Source organism: Sminthopsis crassicaudata, chromosome 5, assembly GCF_048593235.1.
Source record: "Sminthopsis crassicaudata isolate SCR6 chromosome 5, ASM4859323v1, whole genome shotgun sequence".
Lineage (NCBI taxonomy): Eukaryota > Metazoa > Chordata > Mammalia > Dasyuromorphia > Dasyuridae > Sminthopsis > Sminthopsis crassicaudata.
In genome coordinates, this window is record NC_133621.1 from 237,827,350 (window position 1) to 237,853,309 (window position 25,960).

Consider the following 25,960-nt stretch of genomic DNA (forward strand, 5'->3'; position numbering starts at 1 on the left):
ACTTAACACTTCCTAGCTGTGTGACCCTGGGCAAGTCACTTAACCCCAGCCTCAGGGAAAAAAAAAAGAGAGAGAGAGAGATCACATAAATGACCATTGCTGTCATAACTTAAACCATATAAAAATTGTGTGGTCCAAGTAATTAACATACCACTTTGTTTCTATATACCTACGCTTCCCATATTTGTAAGAGACTCTGTCTCGATTGAGAGGAGTATCCTGTACCTAATACTATCAGTAAACATCTTTGCTTTGAACTTATAATTGTTTATTTGAAGTAAATGAACTGGAAGATGTATGTGGAGGAAGGGGGGAAGCACACACGACCTTACACGACTTGTCACGATGAAGGGTGGTAGTGTTAAGAGTCTGAGATCACATTTGAACTCGGGTCCTCCTGACTTCAGGGCTTGGTGCTCTCTCCACTGCGCCCCCTAGCTGCCCCTAGTGTTAAATTTTAAAATAACGTAAATGATTCTGCCTAAGCTTCTAGATCTATAGGTACTAAAAAGGGGAGAAGGGCTTTTTCTGTAATCTTTTGGATCCTTCGCAGACTTTAAAACTGGGTAACTTTCAAATTTTCACTCCTTCCTTTATAACAGTGATTGAGAGAACAAGAACTCAGGTTTCATTAATCACTTTCTCATTCAGAGAAAAATAGCTGTGAGACATGGTTTCTGGTGGCTTTTCGACAGTTTGGCAGTTGCCAAACCATCAGCTCCTGCCAAGTCTACATCCCCACATTGGGTGGCCAGGCTTCTCAAGGGGTCCTCGCCTGCACCACCGTAGCCAGAATTTTTGGAGAACCTGGTGCAGCGTAGCAGCCAGGCTGGCTCCCTCACACTCAGGCACTGAGGTAGTGTGACGCAAGCTATAGGGCGTGCAGTTCCGCCACGCAAAGGGGAAGAGGGCGCGGAAAGGAAGAAGAGGGAGGAGGAACTTGTGGCTGCGACTGCGCATTGGCGTTCGGCTTTCAGCTCGTCAAAGTTGGGCGACTGGTGGCCGCTGTAGAAGCAGCCACGGCGGCCACTGCGGGCCAGCTGTGGCTGGAGGGAGACATGCGGCGTTACCTACGAGTGTTAGTGCTCTGTCTGGGTTGCGGCTTTTGCTCGTTGCTTTACAGCCTCAATCAATTCGCTGTGTCTCTGGAGGAAGAAGAGTCCGGCGATGGCGGGAAACTAAAGGCCGCAGCTGCTTCCTGGCTCACTGTTAGCGAAGGGATAGCTGGGAAAGGAGCGCGAAGCGTAGGCCCTAAGGAGAGTCCCGGCGGGTCCCACAGGTAAGCTGTTTGTTGTTTAACTTTTCTTTTCTTACGTAAGAGACCTCGCCCTCTAGAGGGTTGAAGGAAGTTAAGGACTCTCTTCCTTTGGACTGGGCTGGTGCCTTGTTGGGTTCTGCGGCAACGCCCCTCTTCCGTCAGTATTGTGCTGCTGCTTTACTCCCCTTCTTGTCCCAGCCGCACAGCGAAGCACCGGAGTCAAGCCTCAGATTTCGCTCCCTTGGCTGAAGTGTTTTCCAAACCTCTGCCCAGATGTGATCTTTAATACAGCCCCCAATTCGTAGTAGTGATTTTCATGGATTTTCAAGTAATTAAAAAGAATTCAAGTGAAGAAGAAAAACGTAAGCACAAGGTAGTCATTTTCAATTTCATTAACTGAAAGGGAGTCCCAGATGTTTTTATGTTATGATTTTCGAGCCCAGGCCTCTTTAACATTGCTAGTAATTCTACAGTCTGAATACTTTACATCTGTTTTTGTACTGTTGTTGCACTTTTAAGTTTAATAATATTTCCCAATTGAAAAACTTCCCCTTTGATGTTGAAAACCAAAATAATGAACAAATCCATGTATTTAATGAGTGAATTTTAAGAAAACTGCATTTTAAAGATAAGTTGTGGTGTGTGTGTGTGTGTGTGTGTGTGTGTAAATTGTTATATTAACTTGAATTTCCTGGAGACTTAAAACCAAAATAATCACTTCTACTTTAGTATAATCCAACTAGTATTTATCCAGAAAGAATTTAACTAAACCATATGCTTATTGGTCTTTTGCCACAATCTCTTGGGAATGATGGAGGTTATTCCTAGACGGGGAGCAGAGTTTAAAGTTTGCATAAAGAAGCTAGGCAGCTCCTTTGTCTGATGAATTCCTATGATATCTGAAATCTCCCTGCTTATAAGTGTAAAAAAAAAAAAAAAAAACAACCTAAAGCTAAAGAAATGATTTTTGGACCTGTAGTATAGATACTTTGTGCAGATATGAATATTATGAGGAATGATATTTGAGGGAAAATATACCATATTTCTACGTCATAATAATAAAACATAAGCAATAATAGAGATGAAAATATCATTACCAAAAACTACAAAATATATAAAATAACTAGGAATCAATCTTCTGAAAGAAGATTTATATAGATTAATTGGTAAAGCATTCCTTAAATAACAGCCTAAATAGCTGGGAAAAGATTCAGCAATATAATAAAAATGACAATACTTTCAAAATTAATTTATACTATCTATGACATACTAGTCAATGCTATGCCAACAGAATCCTTTAGAACAGTTCATTTTAGAAAACCAAAAAATTTAGAATATCAGAGGGAATGATGAAAAGAAAAAGGCATCAAAGGGAAATAAAATATCCAGACAGCAAACTTTATTATAAAGCAGTATCTGGTTTTGGTTAAATAAGAGTGAGATTGCTTAATGGAATAGATTAGACTAGGGAGATTAAAGGACAATAGAACTAAATTATTCAGTTTTTGATAAAGTAGAAAGACTTTCCTGTTTGATAAAATTTGCTAGAAAATACAATAGTCTGGCAGAAATTAGGCTTAGATTAATAACATACCACATTCCACAATACATTCGGAATGGTTTTGTGATTTTAATATTAAAGATTTTGATGTAAAAAGACTAGAAGAGAAATAGATCACAGCTATTGGGAAAGAGATCTATTCTTAACCAAACTAGAGATACAGGCAATTTTAAAAGATTAAGTGGATAATTTTGATTACTTACTTGAATCTCCTTCCTACACAGCATTAGTGCATTTAGGATAAGATGAAAAGTGTTGACAGGGGGAAAATCATGTCAAATATCTCTGATAAGGATTTAGTATCCAACATATAAAAATTGTATATATAATCAATAATAATTTCCCAGTAGAATAATAATCAAAGAATATGAACAAATAGATTAAAAGAACTGCAAACTGTTCACAACCACATGAAAAATTACTAAACCTTAAAACTGTCTGCATATTAAGGGGGAATGGGGGAAATCTGACAATCAAGTACAAAAAATCAGAAATATTAAATACATCCTTTTCAGATCATATTGCAATAAGAATTACATTTAAAGAAGACCATGGAAAAATATATTGAAAATTAATTGGAAACTAAATAATCCTAAAAAATGAGTCGTAGAAACAATCCATGATTTCATTAAAGGAATGGTAATAATCATATGGCATACCAAACTTTATGGGATACAGCCAAAGCACTACTGAGGGGAAAATTTATATCTCTAAACGTTTACATTAACAGTGTTTAAAAAAATAATAATAATAATCAGAACAATGATTTAAACATACAACCAAAATAATCTAGGAAAAGAGCAAATTAAAAATTCCCAATTAAATACCAGATAGAAAATAATTAAATGAAAGGAGAGATTTAAAAAAATTGAAAGTAAAAAACGAAACATTGAACTAGTTGATATAAAATTTTAAAATAAAATTCTAGCAAGTGAGTACCGCAATATATCACTAGGATTATACACTATGATCAGATGGAATTAATGCCAGGAATTTCCAAATTCAATATTAGAAAAACTATCAGCATAATTGACCTTGTTAATAACAAAATCAGTAGATATTATATGATTATCTCAAATAGATGCTGACAAAACTTTTTACAAAATACAGTACTAATACAAAAATGATAGGGAGAATAGGAAGAAAGGAACCTTTCTTTAAATGATAAATAATATCGATCTAAAATCATTAGCAAGCCTTATCTGTAATGGGAATGTTAGAAGCTTTCCCAGTAAGATCAGGAGTGAAGAAAGAATATCCATTATCACCACTAATATGTCTGTATTATACTAGAAATGTTAGCTATAGCAGAAAGAGAAGAAAATGAAATGAAAAGAATTAGAATAGACAATGAAGAAACAAACTCATTTTTGTAAATATGATGGTATTCTTAGAGAACCCTAGAAAATCAACTTTAAAAAAACCTAATTGAAATAAATAACACCTTCAGCAAAATTGCAGGATATAAAACAAACTCACAAATCGTTAGCATTTTTGTATTATTATCTACAAATCTCAGCAGCCAAAGATTAGAGAAACTCCATTATAATAGCTGTAGAAAATATAAAATAGTAGGGACATTCCCTACTGAGACAAAACCAGGAACTATTGGTATACAATTACAAAACAAGTTTTCACAGTTAGATCTTTAAACAACTGTAAATATATAAATCGATATTGAGTAGGACAGTCCAGTAGAATAAAATAAAAATTACAAGTTCTACCTAAATCATTTTACTTCTATAGTGCCATATCAATCATACTATCAAAAATTATTTTATAGAGTTAGGAAAAATAATGAAAAAATTCATCTGGAAGAACAAATGGTTAAGAATATCAAGGAAATTAATGGAGAAAGAATAATCAAAACAAAATGGCCTAGCTGTTCCAGGTCTCAAATTATATTATAAAGTGGCAATCATCAAAACAATCTAGCTAAGAAATAGAATAGTATATCAGTATAATGGCCAGGTATACAAGACATAATAATCTAGTGTTTAATAAACCCAAGAATTCCAGCTTCTGGGATAAGAACTCGCTATCTGACAAATTGCTGGGAAAATTAGAAAAGAGTATGACAGAAATTAGGTCTAGACCAATATTTTACTCTAAATATCAAAATAAGTCTAAATAGGCACATCATTTAGATACAAAGACTGATACCATGCAAAAGTAGATTGGGAAAGCAAGGAAGTTTATTTGTTAACTCTATGGCACAGGGAAGAATTTTTGGTCAAATGAGATAGAGAGCATCACGAGATGTAAAATCAATTACTTTGATTATATTAAAAGTTTTTGATTTAAAAGAAATTAGAAAGGTGAGGAAAATTTTATTACTCTTAAGTATACCTCATAAAGGCCACATTGCTCAAATATATTGAGAAATGAATCAAACTTATCAGAACAGAAATCATTCTCCAATTAATAAATGGTCAAAGGACATCACGTGGTAGTTTTCAGATGAAGTAATCAGAGCCTCTTATAATCATATGAAAAAAAATTCAAATAACTTTGACATTGCATTTCAAACCTATCAGATTGGTTGATATGATAAAAAAAGCAAAATGACAAATTTTGGAGAAGATGGAAAATTGGGACGCTAATACATTGTGGATGGAACTGAAAGGTTATTTGTCTTGGATACATAGCTAGCATATGAAAGTCAGCAGCTAAATCCAGGGATTCTTGACTGCAAGGATCTTCTATTTACTATGCCTAACTGCCTTTACACAAACATACATATCTATCTGCCTAACATTTTTGTGGGCTGGTGAAATTGAAGTTTAATTTTTTTTTTTATCTAGAAAAATATGTCAAGTTCATTTGTTTTTTTTTTAAATCTTTGGGAGGTCAGAAAATACCAGGCTCTCCAAATTTGTCCCACAAACTAGACAGAACATTTATCCCACTTCAAAAAGATTATATACTGGGAGAGATAAATAAAGTCAGAGTAAAGTAGTTGTCCTCCTGAGACCTTTTGGATAGGACTTTTCCTAGGAAGGACCTAACTTTCTTAGACTAAGGCATAACTCAATGAAGTCTTACTCTGCCCAGTCAACAAGTCCTGAGGACAACGCTAGGTCAATGGCAGCTTGGACTTCTGGAACTTTAATCTCACCAGACCCTGTGGAAGTAGAATGGTTTAATTAGGGGACTGTTGAAGGACTCTCCATTGTTTCAGGATGCTACCCAGCTTGTGATCAGATGAGGTCCCAGGCTAAAACCATGGATAAGAAGAGGAGTGAGTACATGCTTGGTGAGTGCAGTAGCAGAGAGGAAAGAACCCTGCTGGCTAATGGCATCTGCAGAAGAACAAAGTCCTTGGTTTCATTTCCAAATCAGAGTAAAGAATTGAAGTTTACAATCCAGAAAGGATTTCAGAGAGGAATAAGAGTATTTTGGGGGACAGTATGGTTGGGGGCCCTGACTATGGCTTAAAGGTAGAGAGATCTGTCAGAGATTGCCACCCCCCACCAAATCCCAAAGAGCTCAGAAAATAACAGTAAGAAGGACGTGAGACCTGGTTCACCATTCCCTACACCTCAAGATAGAATTCAGTTATAATAATAATAAGCTTCTAAAACTAGAATAAAACAAAATGAAATAAAAATGAGTAGACAAAGGAGAAAGAACTTTACCATAGGCAAGTACTGTGGGCTTAGAGATCTGTTCATACTCAGAAGAGTATGCAGTTAAAAAAAAAAAATACTCCTACTTGAAAGAGAAATACCAAATGGTCAAAAGCCCCAAAAGAGTTCTTAGAAGAACTTTAAAAAGACTTCAAAAATCAAATAAGAAAGTTTGAAGAAAAATTAGGAGAAAAATCCCCTTAAAAATCCAAATAGATCATTTTTATATAACACTAACAAAACCCTACAAGAAGAGATGGTAAGGAATACCTCATTTAAAATAATTGTGAACAGCACAAATTACCTGGAGTGTACCTGCCAAAACTAATCTAGGAACTCCATGAACATAATTATACTTTTTATATAAATAAAGCCAAATTGAAATCATTGGAGAAATATTAATTGTTCACAGGTAGGCAAAGCCAATATAATAAAAATTAAGGTTTACCTAATCTATTTATTCAATACTATCCCAATCATATTACCTATATATATATATATATATATATATATATATATATATATATATATATATATATATATATATATATATATATATATATATATATATATATATATATATGTTTTACTGAGTTAGAAACAAATAATGCCATAATTCATTTGGAAGAACAAAGGGTCATTGTTTACCTTAAAAACAAACAAAAAAACCTATGACAGTTTCTTTCAAAGCTCATTTGCTTGCCTATGCTTCCTTCTGAACTTCCTTCTTTTAATTAATTAATAATCCTTTCATTTAATTTTTTTCATTCAGTAACATTTATTAAGTTGAATATTGGAGAGCATACAGAAATAAATTGTAGTAATTTACCTCAAGGAGTTTATAATCTGATAAAGGAGAAAACATACACAGATAAATATACAAATTTCAAAGAGAATAAAGACATTATAAAGTAGTGTGTGTTTGTTTATTTTCCTCAAATCAACAAATATTTATTAAGCACCCACTACTACTATATGCCAAGTAGGTACAGGGGACACAACAGAAATTAAGTAATTCTCTGCCCACAAGGAGTTTATATTTTATCAGGGGAAACAATATGTACATATTTAAATTTACATTGACTTACTTTAGTCTCACACCAAGTTTTCTTCAAATATGTTTTTCTCTCTGCTGCTGAATTAGGTCCCTTCCCCTCTTTAAGATTATGCAAAATAAGTTCACATTCTGAATTGCTCTTGCTCTCAGTTGTTATATTTGTTCTTGGCAAGGGGATCAAGTGTTTTCTGACCATGGCAATTTTCTATACTGTTTAAGCTTCATAGTTGTGGCAGTTCATTTATATTGGTTAAACTCATGTGGAAAATGGTCATAGTTTTATGCTAATACTTTTTCCTTTATCCAGTTTCTATTTTGGTCAGTTGGTAGTTTTTTTTGAATAAGCCAAGTTGAAAACATTGTAATGGTACATAGTATTTTTTTCTCATCTTTATCATTTCCTTTAGTTTGGTTCATTTTAATCTCTAATGGATAACAAATAATCTGACTACACAAAAAAGCTGATCAGGAATTGATTCCCACATTAGTAATTTTGTTAGTTTAGTAAACTTTCAGATGAGGAAATTTCCTCAATAATATAGTATAAAGTGTTATGAGATCAGAGGTCTTACTTAAAACAACAAGAAGACACATTTCAGGGGCTGCTGCCTTTTTTTTCACTCTATCCAGATTCTCCTTTCTTGTTTCTCATTTGAGTTGTACATTGCATTCTAACTTTTCAAATAAATTTCTTAGTTTCTTTGAACTCTTGTGTTTGAATTTTTAAATTCCTACTCAACTTTAGGCTTAAAAACTTAAAATCAAGAGTGCATAAAAGTCTTCATTTCCATTCAAAATCCATCTCCTGCCCATCAATTGGAGAATGGCTGGGTAAATTGTGGTATATGAATGTTATGGAATATTATTGTTCTGTAAAAAATGACTAGCAGGATGAATACAGAGCGGCTTGAAGAGACTTACATGAACTGATGCTAACTGAAATGAGCAGAACCAGGAGATCATTATAGACTATATGAGGATATATTCTGATGGAAGTGGATATCTTCGACAATGAGAAAATCCAATTCAGTTCCAATTGATCAATGATGGATAGAACCAGCTACACCCAGAGGAAATGGGTGTACACACTGGGAAATGAATGTGGACTCCTTGCATTTTTCATCACAGGTTATTTTTACCTTTCTGAACCCAATTTTTCTTTTGCAACAAGAGAACTATACGGATCTGCACACATATATTGTATCTAAAATATACTTTAACATGTTTAACATGTATGAGATTGCCTACCATCTAGGGGAAGGGGTAGAGGGAGGGAAGGGAAAAGTTGGAACAGAAGTGATTGCAAGGGACAATGTTGAAAAATTACCCATACATATGTTCTGTCAATAAAAAGCTATAATAATAATAAAAAAAAAAAACTCGAGCCCCTCTCCCCCCCATAAAAGTATAGCTAGCTTTTCAGGGTAAGTTGTTCTTGTTTTTAAGCTTTCGACTTTTGGATAATATTTCCTTTCATTTTTAGTAGAATTGGTTACCATGTCTTGTGTGATATTGATTGACCTTTCTTGAAGTCCTCCTTTTTGAATGGTTGTGTTATTTTTTTCTTAGTACTACTTTTACATTTCTTTTTAGGAGGACATCAGTAGATTCTATCCCTACCCTCTGGTTTTACTGAATTTGTGCAGTTTTCACTGATCATTTCTTTAAATATGGCGCCCAGGCTTTTTTTTTTTTTTTTTTTTAACCATTGTCTCAGAGAATCTGATTCTTAAATTACTACTCACTGACTTGTTTTTTAGATCAATTAAAAATATGTCAGACATTTTTCCCATTTTGTTCAATATTTTCAGTCTTTTGATTTTGTTATATTTATTACTGCCTCTTTGGTATATTGTAATTATTCAGATGAGGTTTATTACTTTCTATTCTAGTTATATTTATCTTCCAATTTTTCCTTCTGAGTTTTTAGTTTTTGATTTTTGTTCCTTTTTTGGAGGGGAGAGGATTTTCTTTGGGGGAGAAATCCTCTTTTCATTTGAGTCTCTGCTTGCTGATGTTGTAGTTACTTTAAAGAAATTCTTTTTTTAAAGTTTTGTGTTCCAAGCTCTATTCCTCTTTCCCTCCTCCACCACAAGGTGGTAAGCAATCAGACAGACATAGGCTATACATATATAATTATGTAAACCATTTCCATATTAGTCATTTTTTTACATGAAGACTAGAATAAAAGAAAAAATGAAAGAAAATAAAAAATAGCATGCTTCAGCCTGTATTCAGCCAGTATCAATTCTTTCTTTGGAGGTAGGTAGTATGCTTCATCATTAATTCTTTGGGATTGTCTTGGATCATTACATTGCTATGAAGCTAAGTCACTCATAATTCATTAAACAGTATTTCTTTTACTATATACAGTGTTCTCCTGATTCTTTTTACTTTACTTTGTTGCAATTACTTTTGCCATCTTTTGAGGATTCTCTAGATTTACAACACATTTTGATTACTGGTTAATGTCTTATTTACTCATCTCTGGGTTCTGTACCTCACAATAGCAGCATTGTGCCAGAACTATCTTGCTTCCTGGTTGCTTTTGTGGGTAATTATAGGCTCTCTATAATTTCTTCTTTGGTACTCTGGGTACTGGGTCAATCCAATCTCTTTTTCCTGAAGTTAGATTCCATGGATTATTGATATTCAGAGTGCTAGATCCTTATAGGCAGTGTTAGGGACCTTAGAGCCTGTGGGCCTGAAATAACTGAATACCTTCATATTTCAATAATTAACTGGTACTTCCTCAGGCTTCTAAGGTTCCCTCACTGGGGCTTTATGACAATACTGGGACATGAATATCCCAGAGTATTAAGATTCCTTTGCTCTGTGTTTTTTTTTTTTTTTTTTTTTTGCTGCCACAGTCATTCAGGCTATGTGCATCCTTGATTACTCTGGGAGCCTTTCATTTTGTTTGCCAGTACTGATACTAGTTTTCCTAATAGACCACCTTTCTGTGGGTTTTTGATGGAATTTTTATATAGTTCTCTTGTCAAAGAAGACAGTTTTTTTTTAATTAAAACTTTAATTTCAAAACATATGCATGGATAATTTTTCAACATTGACCCTTGTGTATTAAACATGTTAAATCCAGCATAAGTATGCATATTTATACAATTATCTTGCTACACAAGAAAAATCAGATGAAAAAGGAAAAAAAAAGAGAAAGAAAAGAATGCAAACAACAACAAAAAGAATGAAAATGCTGTGTTGTGATCCACACTCAGTTCCCGCAGTCCTTTTTTTAGGTGTAGATGTCTCTCTTCATCACAAGATCATTGGATCTGGCTTCAATCATCTCACTGTAGAAAAAAGCCATGTTCATCAGAACAGATCATCATATAATCATCTTGTTGCTGTGTAATGATCTCCTGGTTCTGCTAAGCATCAGTTCATGTAAGTCTCTCCAAGCCTCTCTAAAATCATCCTGTTGATCATTTTTTATAGAACAATAATATTCCATAGCATTCATATACCATAACTTATTCAGCCATTCTTCAACTGATGGTCATCTGCTCCGTTTCCAGTTTTTTGCCACTACAAAAAGGGCTGACACAAACATTTTTGCACATGACATCTCATTTTTTCTTTCTTTCTTTCTTTTTTTTGGCTGAGGCATTTGAGGTTAAATGACTTGCCAAGGGTCACACAGTTAGGAAGTGTTAAGTCTGAGGCCATATTTGAACTCAAGTCCTCCTGATTTCAGGGCTGGTGCTCTATCCACTGTACTACCAAGCTTCTCCGACACCTCATTTCTTAATGAATTCCTTGATTCAATGTGGTAGGAATATCAGATTTTTGATAGTATAAATATGTGAGTGCTGGGTGGTCCATTTCCTATTTTGGCAGCCCTGTTAGCTGGGAGTTCAGGTCAATTCTTTTTTAAAAATAAGAGAAAGATCAGTTAATATTAGGAAAATATTTTTGATGGGATAAATATCTGATTACATTTTTGTGATTTTATATGAAGAAGTAAATATAAAATTTCAGGCAATTATTTAGGACTAAGTATTCAGGACTATAGAATGTATTAATTTCTGATTTATGATAGTAATTTATTTTTGAACAATTTGTTCTACCACTGTAGTTTAAATAAAAGTGAAAATTACCCAATTGCCTAACTTTGTTATAAGATAAAAACAATAAATCATTATGTTACTATTTAAATTCCCTAAATAGCAAATGAAAATATATTTATAGGACTTTTATTTCTGTCTTATTTTGTTAGGTATAATAAGGATGTATCTCTCTCTTATTGGAATCCCTATTGGATGCTGCCCTCTGATGTTTGTGGAATGAACTGCTTTTGGGAAGCCACTTTTAGGTAGGAACTTAAAATTTTAGTAATAAAAAGTAGGTAAGAGTAGGCAAGAACATATAATAAAAACCTGAACTACGGAAGGGAATTATTTTGATAATTTTTCCTCAGTAACTTAAACATTTTCTTTGAAGTACAATTAATGATTTTTCTGTTTTAGCTCCATTCTTTTTTTCCTTTGCTCTTTAAATTCAACAAATATCAGGTTCCTGTTACCCCAGTACTTCACATAACATTTTATATGTAACATTGATGTAACAAAGGCTTACTAAAATTCTCATTGTCTATTTAACAGATCCTGTCTGATTACCACGAGTAAAACATTCTGCTAAATTCTCATTCGTAGAAAGACAGAGTCTGTGCTTTAGGAATTTATAATCTTACATGATACAGGTGTGAAATATGATAAGATACAAATATATAACAATTCTATTTTTAAGGTGACTTACTTTTGCTTTTTTCATATTTCCTTAGCTACTATCCTAGTAATCCTTTTGTCATTATCAACTGGTAAATCTTCATTCCTAACACCCTATCTCCAATCTGAATTTTCTCTACTTTTTCCCGAGCCCTCAAATCAAACTCTTGGTGATAGACTACAAATTAAAATGGCTTACATTTTAGGCATTTTACATTGGTGGCAATGTAAAACCATTTTTATTTATTTATTTATTTTTTTGCTTGACTCATTTGAAATTTTTGGGGGGGGAAGGGAGGAGTGCCAGGGTTTGAGTTCCAAACTCTTAATCTTCTGTAACGTGCTCTCTTGGCAGTTACAATTACTAGTCTGTCCTAGACCCAACAGAGTACCTTTGACCACTGACCTTTGCAGTGTCAACTCTACCCGGCTCGCCTCCTCTGAGGCCTTCAAAGGTCTCTGGCCATGCCCTCTTGAATCTATAGCTTAATAACCAGTAGCGCACTCAAGAACAGCCATGTGTAATCTTAAAAGCCTTTATTATACCTACTCACATAATGCCCTGACTGTTGCCCTGACTTGTTGGTTCCCTAGTGAACACCTGGTCAGAAGACCCACATGTTCACTACCAAAATCCTTACCTCTTTTGGCTATCCATCTTGGCTTGGCCACCCAGGCTAGGGAGCCAGGGTGAAGAGCGCCAGGTTAAAGAGAACGACTGCTGCCTGCAGTGGGCTTATAAAGGGCTTGTGAGGTCACACACACAGCCAATCAGTGAGAGAGTCACCCATTACGAAGTTATCTCATCGTGGCCAAGATCCCACCTACAAGGCAGTCCTAATATCCACAGAAATTACTTCTGGGCCTCAATCTCCCAATGCACTGTGTCCGCCCATTTAAAGGGCCCTTACAATCTTCCTCCCAACATTATTAGAAAAAGTCAACATTTAATATAGTTGTATATGTGAAACTATGCAATGCATAGTTTCATTTAAGTTATTTTTCTGAGGTGGGTAACCTCTTTCTTCATAAGTTCTTTGTAGTTGATTTGAATAATCATATAACTTAGAATAGCTTAGTCATTCACATTTATTCTTCAAATAGTATTGTTGTTACTTTGTATAACATTCTCTGGATTCTCCTTGTTTTATTCTTCATTAGTTCATGCAAGTTTTTTCATGTTTTCATAAAATCAACCTCATAATTTCTTACAGCCCAATAATATTGCATCATATTCATTTACCACAACTTGCTCAGCTATTTCATACCAATTAATAGGCGTTCAGTCAGTCAGTCAGTTTCCATTTCCTTGCCACCAGAAAGAGAACTGTTCCAAATATTTTGGAAATTGTAAGTTTTTTTTCACTTTTCCTTGATTACAGATTACTGCAGGAAAAATACCTAATTCTGGTATTGCTGGATCAAAGGATATATACAGTTATAATTTTTTTTTTTTTTTTGCTGAGGCAATTGGGGTTAAGTGATTTGCCCAGGATCTCACAGCTAGGAAGTGTTAAGTGTCTGAGACCAGATTTGAACTCAGGTCCTCCTAACTTCAGGGCTGGCGCTCTATCTCCACTGCACTATGTAGCTGGGCAGTTTTATAATTCTTGAAGCATAATTCAGAATGCTTTCCAAAATGGTTCAATCATTTCACAGTTCCAACAGTGTATTTAGTGTCCCAATTTTTTTCTACATCTTCCTCAATGTTTTTTATTTTCTCCTATCATTTTTAGCCAGTCTGAAAGGTATGAGATAGTATCTCAAAGTTGTTTTAATTTGCATTTCTCTAATCAATAATGATTTAGGAGATATTTTTTCATATAAGTATATTTAGCTTTGATTCTTCTTTCAGAAACTGCCTGTTCATATTCTTTGGCCATTTATCCATTGGAGAATGACTTCTATTCCTAGAAATTTGTCAGTCTTCTATATATTTGAGATACAAGACATTTAACTGAGGAACTGTCTCTAAAATTTTTCTCCCAATTTTCTGCTTTCCTTCTAACTTTGCCTATATTGGTTTTATTTGCCCCAAACCTTTTTAACTTAATGTCATCAGAATTAGTCATTTTATATCTCACAATGCAATCTCTTGTTTATGTTTATTTATATTTTTCTCCTATCCATAAATCTAATAGGTAATATATTCTATGTTACTACACAAAATATATTTTTTAACACAAATATTTGCTATAATTTTTTTTCCTTTTGTTTTTCTCTTTGTAATAAATCTGATTGACAGTGTCATAAATTTCTTTAGTTAATAAATTGTTGATAATTGATAACTATTTATTAATAAATTTTAATAAATTATTTATTAAATATTAATTTTATATTTAAATATAAATTATAAATATTTTATATTTATTTAATTATAAATTAATATATTAATAAATTAAATATTAAATATTAATTAATAAATAATTGTTAATAAAATAAAGTAATAAAGTACTTACAAAGTGCCAGGCACTGTGCTAAGTGTTTTATGATTATTAAGTCATTTAGTTCTCACAATAATTCTGGGAGGTAGGTGCTGTTATAGTCTCCATTTTACTGATGAAGAATATTATACAAACAGGTTAAGTGCCCATGTTTACATAGCTATCAAGTGTTTCTTTAAAATCAAATCTTTCTGACTCCATGCCCAGGACTCTGTCCCCTATACTACCTGTCTGCCCCATGAAGCACATGAACGAGGACATAGAATGTTAATTGAATGGTTAGGATTCACTGTCTGTACTTTCTTACTATCTAGTGTCTCTTCATCATTTTTTAGTTGAAAATATAACATAGGATTTTAGGTCTTATTCTCTTACCCTGTCCTCTCACTCTATCTCTTTGCCTACATTGGGCTTTCAGATGCCCTATTTTTCCACATTGAAAACATCGATGAGTCTCTCTAGAAGTCCCTTACCAAGAAGGACCGTGTCTTCCCATGTTCATCATAGTCTGGATATAAAAAGCATTTGTGCCCACTGTTGCACAGCATCTTATGATCTCCTCTAAAGGAGCATCTTTATGTAGTCCCCATATAATTCTTCTGCAAACCTCATTAGCATTTTTCTTAGCCAGTTGTCTGATCATTGTTCTTGTAGCTACATTTTCTCCAATGGTTCTTGTTACAGCTGTCTGCAGAAGTCCCACACAGCAAAAGGTTCATTGGGACCTTGCTCTGTTTTTGTGAAGGGCTTTCCCCTTGATCTTTTCCTGGGGGGGAACCCCATGCTTTGATTGCAGCAGCAGCCAGTTTGCTCATATGCTGCTATAGGTAATTAATCTGTGCTGAAGTGTCTGTATACTGACCTTTACCTTCTAGTTAGTCAAAGGTAATTTGTATATTAACTCCTGTTTGCTTATTTTGTTGGGCTTTTTTATTCTATATAGTTCACTATACTCAGAAAGCCACAAGAAGTTTTGTCCAGGTTCTAAATATGTCTCTGCTATAGATTTCTAATCACTAGGGTTTAAAATTCCATAAGCCAAATTCTCTAATACCATCTTAACATAAGATGATATATCCCCATAAAGAGTGCAACCCTTTTTTAAATCTTTAATTTTTTCCAGATGAAAAGGAGTATGTCTTCTCCTTTGTTGACCTGAAGAATCAAATTCTTCGATTGAAGAGGGTATGCATTCATTAAATCAGATATATCCTGTCCTTTTTTTTTTTTTTTTTTTTTTTTTGCTTTAACCAATGCCTTTTGTAATCTTGTCATAGGCTTCTTCATAGGCGGTGCTGATTGTGTCACTGCCTCTCCCCCTCCTCCTCCCTCCACCCATGAAGAGTTAGTTGAGGGGGAGGGTCATGAGATGGCCAATGCCTTAATACCTCCTGCTGTGAAGCACTACACGCCTTAATTTCAGCAGAATTGTACTTAACACCTTTCTTGTCTAATTCTTCATACTTTTCACCTAGTTTGTCTAGATCCTTCCCCTCCTGCTCTTTCTTATTTTTTCTTATTCTAATACTTATATAATTTCTTAAAGCCAGTTATATTAAATTATATGTATAAAGTGTTTCTTTAGAAATTGAGTCAGGTCCATTATCATTGTACTATTTACATAGTTGCTCTTCTACTAATTCTTTTTCCTTAGAGAACCAAGGAGATGTGTACTGTACTGTTTCTAAAAGTTCAATGATCTGCTCCCAAGTTACAATCAAACCTTGTTTTTTTATAAGTTTAACCAAGCTTTCTACACATTTTCCTTGAATTGGAAAAGAAGGCTGTTCTCTAAACATCTATCCCATTTCAGCTGAAGCACTAGTTTAGCCCTTTACAAAGTTTCCTTCTTCTACTCACCCTAATTTCTGGGTCATGGAGACTTTTTCCACTGAACTCAGATTCATGTCAGCCCCATGTTGGGCACCAAAATGTAATGTTCTTTAGTTTGGTTTTCTTGGGGTCTCTGGGGCAGCCTTCTTTTCAGTTCAGTAATCGTCACAAGAACAGCCAGGTGTTAAAGTCCAGATCCTTTATTATCTCCTTCAAAGTCTTGTCTCCTTTCCTGGGACCAGGTTAGCTTTCTTAAAGGCCTTCTGGAGTCTTGGTTTCAGTGGAGAAAATGCAGGAGGAGAGATACATAAATCCATCAGGAGGCTGACCAAAGATCAAATGAATCTCTCCTTGGTTCTGCGAGCTTCAGCTCCTACCCTCAGTCCTTTGTCTTCTCTGCCTCTGAATGAATCTAGCTGAGGCTCCCAGCTTATATGTTCTACACTGAGTATAAACCAATCATTGTATCACTAGGAAACCATTATTTGTTGTAAACGATTAAATCAATCATACTGGACTTAAAGAACTATTAAGCACCATGCTAAACCAGATAACCATTGTCTCATCAATTCCACTTAGTACTTGTAAGAATCCTTGTTTCAAGTTAAGAGTTCTGAACACATCCTCTTCTGAAACATTTTAGTTTCTTAATTCTATAGCATTTTAAGAAAAAATAAGATTAAATCTTTTAAAAGTTTAAAAACATTTTAGAAACACTTGACAAGATTAATAATTTTATTGTTTTAGGGTAGTGAAGGAAAGAGATTTTCTTTCTTTTTTCTCCCTCTTTCCTTCTTTGACTGCATCCTGGATGGGTGGATGGGAGAGAAAAAGAAAATATACTTAGTATTATGAAGATTAGTTGAGATATGATGGTAAAAGCAATTAGGAAAAGATAAGAGAAGTGTCAGATCACATGAAAACAAACAAGATTATGCACTTTTAAAAGGGCTTTGTATATTGAAAGGAAAATGAGAAAGTTTAATCTTGTAGGAATGAGAGAAGCATGAGGAGAAAGGGATTTGAGAGTTTGGAAACTTAGAAGGGACAGTAAATTCCCTTTCTTTTTCTTTTTTTCTTTTTGTTTGTTTGTTTGTTTGCTGTCCCTTGAAACAGTTGCAGCAAATTATTAGGAAGGAGGTTTCTGAAAGCTGTCAATGAAAAACTCATATCTTGAAATAGAACTGACCCTTTTTCCTGGCTCATAAATAAAAAAAAGGTTTGTGTGAATTGGGAAACGACCAAAAAAAAGTAATAGAGCTTGGCTGGGACATGTAGATAGAATTTAGGCAATCTCATAGCTAAAATTAACACTAGTTAATTTTAATGTGACTTTTAAAATTGGGGTGGGTGTATATGTATATATGTATATATGTATGTATGTGTGTGTGTTAAAATTAGAAATTGGATTATAAATTATGTGCAGCTCCCACCCATTTTGTAAAAGATTGTTATATTTGAATTTTAAGAATTATTTAAGAATATGTATTATTTATATATTTATATTATTTAAGAATTATTTTCTTTCTAAAGCAAGAAGGAAATTTATTTAAGAGAACAAGAGGGAGAAACGAGAATTCTCAGAGCTTCAATAGCTTGTGAAAAGAAAATCATACCAGTTGAGTCCACTATTGAGTGACAAATTCTGATTGATAAAAAATGGATTCTTTCTGAGATTGTTGAACTCAGATTTGCCTTGTCATTCAGTAGCCTGGATGAGATTTATCAGTTAAGCTATTTTATTAGCCTTACAAACTCTGTTTCATAATTTTTTGTAAATGCAACAAAAGGATTTGGGTGTTTCCACCTTTGTGTGTAAGTTAAGAGAAAATTACAACTAAGACAATTTGGCTACCATTTATGACAATTTTTAACTAAATTATTTGGAGTTATTATGATCAAATTGGTAATTACTGTGTGTAAAAAGAAGGAAATGAGATAAAAGATTTATTTGAATTGGTTCTGCTTATACAAAGGAGTCCACCTTGGGATATGAAGGTATGCAGCACCCTTCCGCCTTACTCCCCTTCACAAAGTGGGAGCAGGTGTCAAAGAGCATAGCTAGTGGCAGCCCTAAGATTAGATGAGGTGGGCAGGCAGGAACAGCAAGCTCAGACCCTTCTTTAGAGTCCCCCCTTAATTTGTAAACTTATCAGGTTTCTTGAAACCATTGGTGTAGTCAGGATCATCAGTGTTTAGGTTATATAATTCCCAAATAAGAAATGTGTTTCTTGAAAATCTACAAGTTTGTTTATTATATAGAAATGAATTATAATGATTAGTTTTAATACTAGGATGAGTTTAAATTCAAGAAGAAGAAAGGAAAAAGAAATGAAAGATATTAGGTAAAATCTCTTCTGTAATACTGAACTTAAATGATATGCTTAGATATCAAGATAAATTGTGAATTTTCTGTGTAAGAGTATTACATTATTATTTTTTAGGCTATGTGATCCTTGAGAGATAAACCTACTAGAAGCTCTGCTTAATGACACTTGCTATTTGAGATGAAATCTCTCAGGACTGTAACTGATGCTGTTTTGAGTAATGCAGCATTGAGAGAAATGCCACTAGATACTTAGAGGGGTGTGATCCTGAACTGTTACAGGTGAAGGTCTGTATCTGAGCAAGAGCTGAGAATAACTTTGGCTTCACTTAAAGTGAGCTCACTTTCTGACTCACTTTCCCAATTGTGTTCCTTTGAATAGGAATGTTTCCCACCTAATTATCCTTGAATCTGTCTGTGAGGTGGATTGATTATCAATTATGACTCTTACTTGAAGTCAAACAGAGCTAAGGATGCTTTATCACCATATATTTGCTAGTAGATATGAACCTGAAGGACCAATTTGATGACGTTATAATTGTGTTCCTGCCTTTTTTTCCTCTTATAGCAAATAATCAATGCAAGTGGTCAGTAGAAGATATGAGCACAATATAAGTATGTAAAAACTTGCTGTTTTCAGTATGAAAATACATAATCATTCTACCCTAAACAATCAGGTAAATTTGTAGGGATTTGAGGAGACAAAAAATAGAATAGGGTAAATTACATCTTGGGATTAGGATCAGCATGATTGGTAGGAGGCTAATAATGACCCCTTTCTTCTCTCATGAAACTAAGAAGTGCTCATTGTTTGAGTTCAGGTACAAGATAGCATCCCAGACTTTTGTATAACAAACTATTTTTGTATAACAAAGCCTTAAAGGAAGGCTGTGTAGAAAAAAGGTATCAGGCCCAACTCTCTTTCACACATTCTCTAAGGGTGTGCTACATTTCTGAGTTGAGATAGTCTGAGGACTGTACTACATCATTTCCAAGGCCAGGTAACCTGAAGTTTATTGAAAAGTATTGGGGTTTCTACTATTATTGGTTTTCTACTAAATCAATGTCATTTTTAAAAATCAGATTTGAGATAATGTCAGTAATATAAAGAACACTGATCTGTCAAAATTTTCATGCTTCAATATTAGATGTGAAGCCATTTATATTTGATTCAGGGTATACTATAATTGAATTTTTTTTTAAGTAATTTTTTTTTTAATTAAAACAGTTATAGGTTTCTGATTATATCTCCCTTCCTTTTGTAACTGTTGTTCCCCTCCATCTATACCAAGAGGAAAGAAGTATGTTTCATCATTTGTTTTCTAGGAACAAAGTTATTGCAGTTAATCAGTGTTCAACTGTATAGAATTATAGGATTGGATGTAGAGGTAGAAGGAACTTCAAAGGCCCTGTAATCCAAACCCCTCATTTTATAGATGAAAATACTGAGGCACGCACATAGTAATTTCCCCTAAGAGATCCTTGGTAGAATCAAGAGTTAGACATAGGTCTATTTCAGGTCTTGGGCTCTTTCCATCATATTATATTGACTTTTAGTTTTGTTTTTGTTTACATTATTATAGTTACTGTGTATATTTTTCTGAATCTTTTTGTTTTTGTTTTTAATTAATTCATAACCTTAAATTCTGAATTTGTCTTTCTATTTTACTGATGGTTCATTGTTATGGAGTTGTTCATCTGCTAAATTATGCTAATTTTCTAAAGCCATATTGAAAGTTTTACAACTTTAAATGTTCTCTTTGTTACTAGGTATAGACTGATGAAAACACAGCCCTCTGACACAATGCACCTCGCTGTGGTAGCCTGTGGGGAACGACTGGAAGAAACTATAACTATGATAAAATCAGCTATTATTTTCAGCATCCAGCCTCTTCAGTTTCACATTTTTGCTGAAGACCAATTGCACCATAGCTTCAAAAACATAGTAGGTATTTGGGATAAGTTATAGAATTATATTCTTTTATAGCATACAAATAGCAAATATGTTGATATAAAATAAGCAGTAGTTGAAGCTTTTTAGATAATAATGCAGTGTCACTGATAGTATAAATCTTGGAACATAACAAATGGTTTAATAAGTACTTATTGATTTATGAGAACTAAATCAAGATTTAACTGATGAGTAGAAATTTATCAGAGTGAAAAAAATTTTAATCACACCAGAGTACAGACTAGAAAAGCAGATCTCCCTGGAGATCTTCCAGATTCTTGAAAGCACCAAAAACTTCCAGAATCCCAGAACCAGCTCTGAAAAGAAGCATAAAAAAGCCTGAAGTTTTAGACATTGCCTCTCATCCTCTGATGAGCAGAGCCCAATTTTAACATAAAATTCAAAGTCAAGAAATAAGCTAGAAAAATGAACAGATTAAAAACTTGACCATAAAAAGGTACAATTGGTGACGAGGAAAACTGTTATAAACTGAGAAAAAGACAACAATGTCAAAACATGCAAAGACTCAAAAATAAATGTTAATTGGACATGAGTCCAATAAAAATTCTTGAAGTTAAAGAAAGAGCTGAGTGGTAGAGAAAAAAATTGGGGAAAAAAATGTGATGCAAAAAATTAATAATAAAAAAGAGAATTAAGAGGCAGCCTAGATGGCACAATGAATAGAGCACCAGTTCTGAAGTCAGGAGGACCTGAGCTCCTCTGGTCTCAGACACTTAACACTTCCTAGCTGTGTGACTCTGGGCAAGTCACTTATCCCAATTGCCTCAACAACAAAAAAGACAGAGAGACAATTAACCCTTGGTAGAAGAGATAAGTTGGTAAAAACAACAACAACTACAAAAGAAACAAAGGCAAAACTGGAGAAAGTTGCTTTTTTAAAAAACAGAATTGGCCTCCTGATAAAAGGCATAAAAATTAACTGAAAAGCTCCTTAAAAAAAAGAATCACTAAAAGAAAAAAAAGGTACAAAAACTTACTGATGGAAATGATTCCATGAGAGTTCAAAAAATAAAGCAAAATCAAAAGAGGAAAATATTAGATATCTTATTGGAAAAATAATCAGTCTGGAAAAACCAAAGAGAGATAATTTAAGAATTATTAGCCTATCTGAAAGCTGTGAGGGGAAAAAAAAAAAAAAAAGAGCCTGGACTAAATACTTCATGAAATTATAAAAGTAAACTGGCTTAATATCTTAGATCCAGAAAAATAAGCATTGAAAGACCCAACCCCGAAAATGAGAATTCCCTAGAATGTTCTAGCCAAATTCCAGAGTTCTAAGATTATATAGAAAATATTGCAAGTAGCTAGAAAGAAACAAGGCAGATATGAAACTACAGTCAGGATAACATACAATCTGACAACCTTTACATTAAAGGATTAGAGGGTTTGGAATATGGTAGAGCTAGGATTTTAATCAAGAATAATCTACCTGGAAAAAACTTTAGGGGGATAAAAGGGATATTTAATAAAATAGAGGACTTTCAATTATTACTGATGAAAGGAACTGAGCTGAATAGAAAATTTGACAAACATGAGATTCAAGCATAAAAAGATAAACATGAAAGAAAAATCATAATGTAACCTCTATTATTAAGACAGAATTTATTTAGAAAGGACATGGATGTGAGTCTGTCATGTTGGGATGATCTAAAAAAATGAAGAGGTGAAAAAGAAAAAGAGGAGAAAATGGGGAAAGGAAGAGTTAAAATGGTAAAAATTTTCTCAAAAGTTTTATGAAAATTTTCTTACATAAAAGAATGTTGCATTCTTCTCTCTCCTCAGACCACACCCAGGAGTAGTTGAAATCTAAACACTTTCCTTCTACCCAAATAGGCTAAAACCAAACCTTTTTGCTAATTTCACAGAAATCTGAATAGGTTTTAATTGCTGAATTGTCTCAGGACACTCTGCAAAACCAATTTATGTCACCCTTTCTCCCAATTTTATTGGCCCAGTGCTACTTTTTGAGAGAATATCTCAGTGCTACTTCTGACCATTTTCTATTAAAGAGGAGTACTCCGATGCCACATGCTCTCATTTGCCCATCCCAAACTCTTGGAATTTGTGATTTTTCTCTTTTAAAAATATTCCTATTTCTCTCCCATTTTTTGCAAGATAAGATTTCTCCATCATTATTTATAATGGAAAGCTATTCATTAAAAATGACTTTCCTTTTCTCTTCTGGTTATGCAAAATATTTTATCCTACATATTTTACTTAAGAAGTTTTTCTTTAAAAAAAAAAAGTGTGAAATTACTCTTAATTGATGCTACACTGTAGGTGCTGGTGAGTTAAGTCCTCTTTCCTATCATACCATTGAAAAAAGTCAGGAATTAACAGGTTTGCTGTTCTTTAATATCTTCCTGGGAATCTTTAGAAAACAGATTTTTTTAGGGACTACTATCTGTGCGAGGAAGTGACTATTTTTTCTTCTTCACCAAGTGTACTTCGTGTGATAATAGCAATATTAAACTTGGGTGTTATTTCAATACCCAGGAATTAATTAAGCTGCCTGGTAAAAGTTAAAAGAGCTACTTAATGGCTTTCATATTGAACATCAAAATGAATCAGATAAAAAATTATCAAAACCAGACAAACGTACTCAACTTCAACAAAAGGAGAACATTTGCTCTAAATAAAATTCAAATCCTTATCTTCAATACTCTCTAAAAGGGATACATAGTAAGGAAAAAAAAGTTATTAATCCAAACCAACAAGGGAAGAATTTTTACAGTGGAGGGTAAGGGTGATGATAGAAAGATAAATGATACTCTCACTAGAATTGGTTCAAAGAGAAAAAAATATATACACCCTCAGATAGGAAAATCTGTCTTATCAAATAGAGAAATAAAATTACTCAATAGGAAAATAAGAGGAGAAGGGGATTAGAGAAAGGTAGGAGGAGGTCTTGATAAAAGGAAGGGCAAAATTAGGGAGGTAAGGTCAGAAACAAAGCAGCCTTTTGGGCAGGGACATTATAAAAAGATAAAAGGATAAACTAGAACATGTGATGAAGAAAATTGGCAATTTGTAAAAGTTAATTATAATAACCATGAATGTGAGTGTAAATGGGATAAAAGCAGATAGCACAATGAATTAGAAACCGGCATTCAACAATGTTATTTTAAAGGCACACACTTAAAACAAAAAGACACATACTGTGTTAAAATAAGAGGTTAGAACAATCTATTATGGGGTAGATGAAGTAAAAAAAAAAAAAAAAAAAGCAGAGATAGCATCTTGGACAAAGCAAAAGCAAAGATAGACTTTATTAAAAGATAATGAGGGGAAACTGCATTTTGTTAAAATGCAAAAACTAAAAAATGCCATTGACAATGAAGTATTATCAATAAAATTTACATTGTTTCCTTGATAAAGGCTTGGTTTCTCAAATGTAGAGAGAACTAAGTAAAAGTTATAAAAATAAGAGCTGATTGACTAATTCTCTAATTGACAAATGTCAGAGGATATGAAGGCAGTTTTCAGAAGATTCAAAGCTGTCTATAGTTATTTCACACCATATGAAAAAATTCTCTAAATCCAAATGATCAAAGAAATACAAATTAAAAGAACTCTGTGGTACCCTCAAAAATTGAAGACAATGGTTTGAATATAAATGGCAAAATGCTGGAGGGGATGAGGGAAAAGAGGTACACTAATGAATTGTTGATGGATTGGTGAAATGGTCCAGCCATTCTCCAGGGCAATTTCAGTTTATGTCCAAAGAAATCTAAAACTGTGTATACCATTCAATCCAGCCATATGACTGGTAAGATCTATACCCCAATGAGATCAAAGAAAAATATAAAGAATGTATATAGACATAAATATTTACAGAAGCTCATTTCATGATAACAAAAAATTAGAAATTGGGGAGATGCTCGTTAATTAAGGAGTAGCAGAAGTTGTGATGTATGATTGTGATGGAGTACTACTGTTCTGCAACAAATGAGGAGGGGAATGGTTTCAGGAAAACACCAGAAGACTTGGAAATAAAGCAAAATAAAGTGAGCAGGAGAACATTTTACACAGTAACAATAATAGTGTAATAGATTAAATTAAATTAAGTGAAAGACTTAGCTTCTTTCTGATGACAAAATGCTATCCACCTCCAGAGTGGCAACTAGAATTATTATTTTTGAGTTAAATGAAATTTGGTATTGCCATAATAATTATTATTTGTCATTTTATTATGAGATATTTGTAATGATAATTCTTTTAGATCATTGGATCAGTAAACTAAATGGTACCATGGTGTTATGAAAATAAATTAATTTTCCTAAAAGGCCATAAGTTTAGTTAGTATAGATTTGACTCCAGTACAAACTTAGAACTTGTATAGCATTTTTTTCCTTCATTGTTTCAGGGGATTCAAAGTGATTGTAAAAATATGCCAGACAAAAAATATAAAATTAATCTGTCACCATCTAATGCCTGTACTTAAATTCTTTGTGGATTCTAATTAATGTATTGTTATTGAATTAATAGAAAAAAAGTTTATGATTGTGTTTTAAATGCTGACCTGACCAGTTGAAATTTTAATTATATCAGTAGAGAATGTTTTGAGCTTTGAATTGATATTTGCATATCTGGCTAGCCGAATAATTTAATACAAATTGATTTAGTTGGAATTTCAATGATCAGAACTTTATTTTAATTGGCACTTCATATCTTTACAAAATCTACAATGGTAAGAGAGCTAAGAAAGATCTGGCATAAGTGTCAAATTCAGGGTCTGTGGGCCAATTACTTGGGCTTCAGGGATCTGTTTCTATTTCATTTTGATACCATTGGTGTATTTCCCTGACATCTGGATCTAATATTTCCTTTCTTAATAAATTCTTGTACTCTTATTTACTTTTATCATTTTTTATTGTTGGCATTTACAACTCTTCACAATCTGGTTCCAATTCACTTTTCCAGCCTTATTATTCTTTACTTTTTCTTCATTCTAGCCAAATTGACCTTTTCCTAGTTCTATACACAGCTCTACATTTCTCATCTTCATGCTTTAATACTGACTGTCCTTGATGCCCAGACTGAACATTCACTCCACTTCTCAATCACCACCTGTTAAATGAATTCTTTTCTGATCTCTCCAGCTGCCAGTACCCTTCCCACCATTATCTTTTAACATA

At 33.5% G+C, this 25,960-nt stretch overlaps 1 protein-coding gene across 5 annotated transcripts in view; it reads left to right on the forward strand.

Moving 5' to 3' along the window:
* Positions 1–906: 906 nt before the first annotated feature.
* Positions 907–25,960, forward strand: part of GXYLT1 (glucoside xylosyltransferase 1) — a 52,308-nt gene continuing 27,254 nt past the window's right edge. Inside the window, exons 1-3 of one of the 5 annotated variants that reach the window (XM_074270566.1) lie at positions 907–1,279; positions 11,740–11,835; positions 20,621–20,795. In XM_074270566.1, coding sequence (XP_074126667.1) covers positions 1,059–1,279; positions 11,740–11,835; positions 20,621–20,795 — 492 coding nt within the window. In that variant the 5' untranslated portion in view covers positions 907–1,058. Of the gene's footprint in view, positions 1,280–1,311; positions 1,632–10,633; positions 10,908–11,739; positions 11,836–20,620; positions 20,796–25,960 lie in introns of those variants that run through there. The other 4 variants (XM_074270568.1, XM_074270570.1, XM_074270569.1 and 1 more) reach the window with 4 other exon arrangements.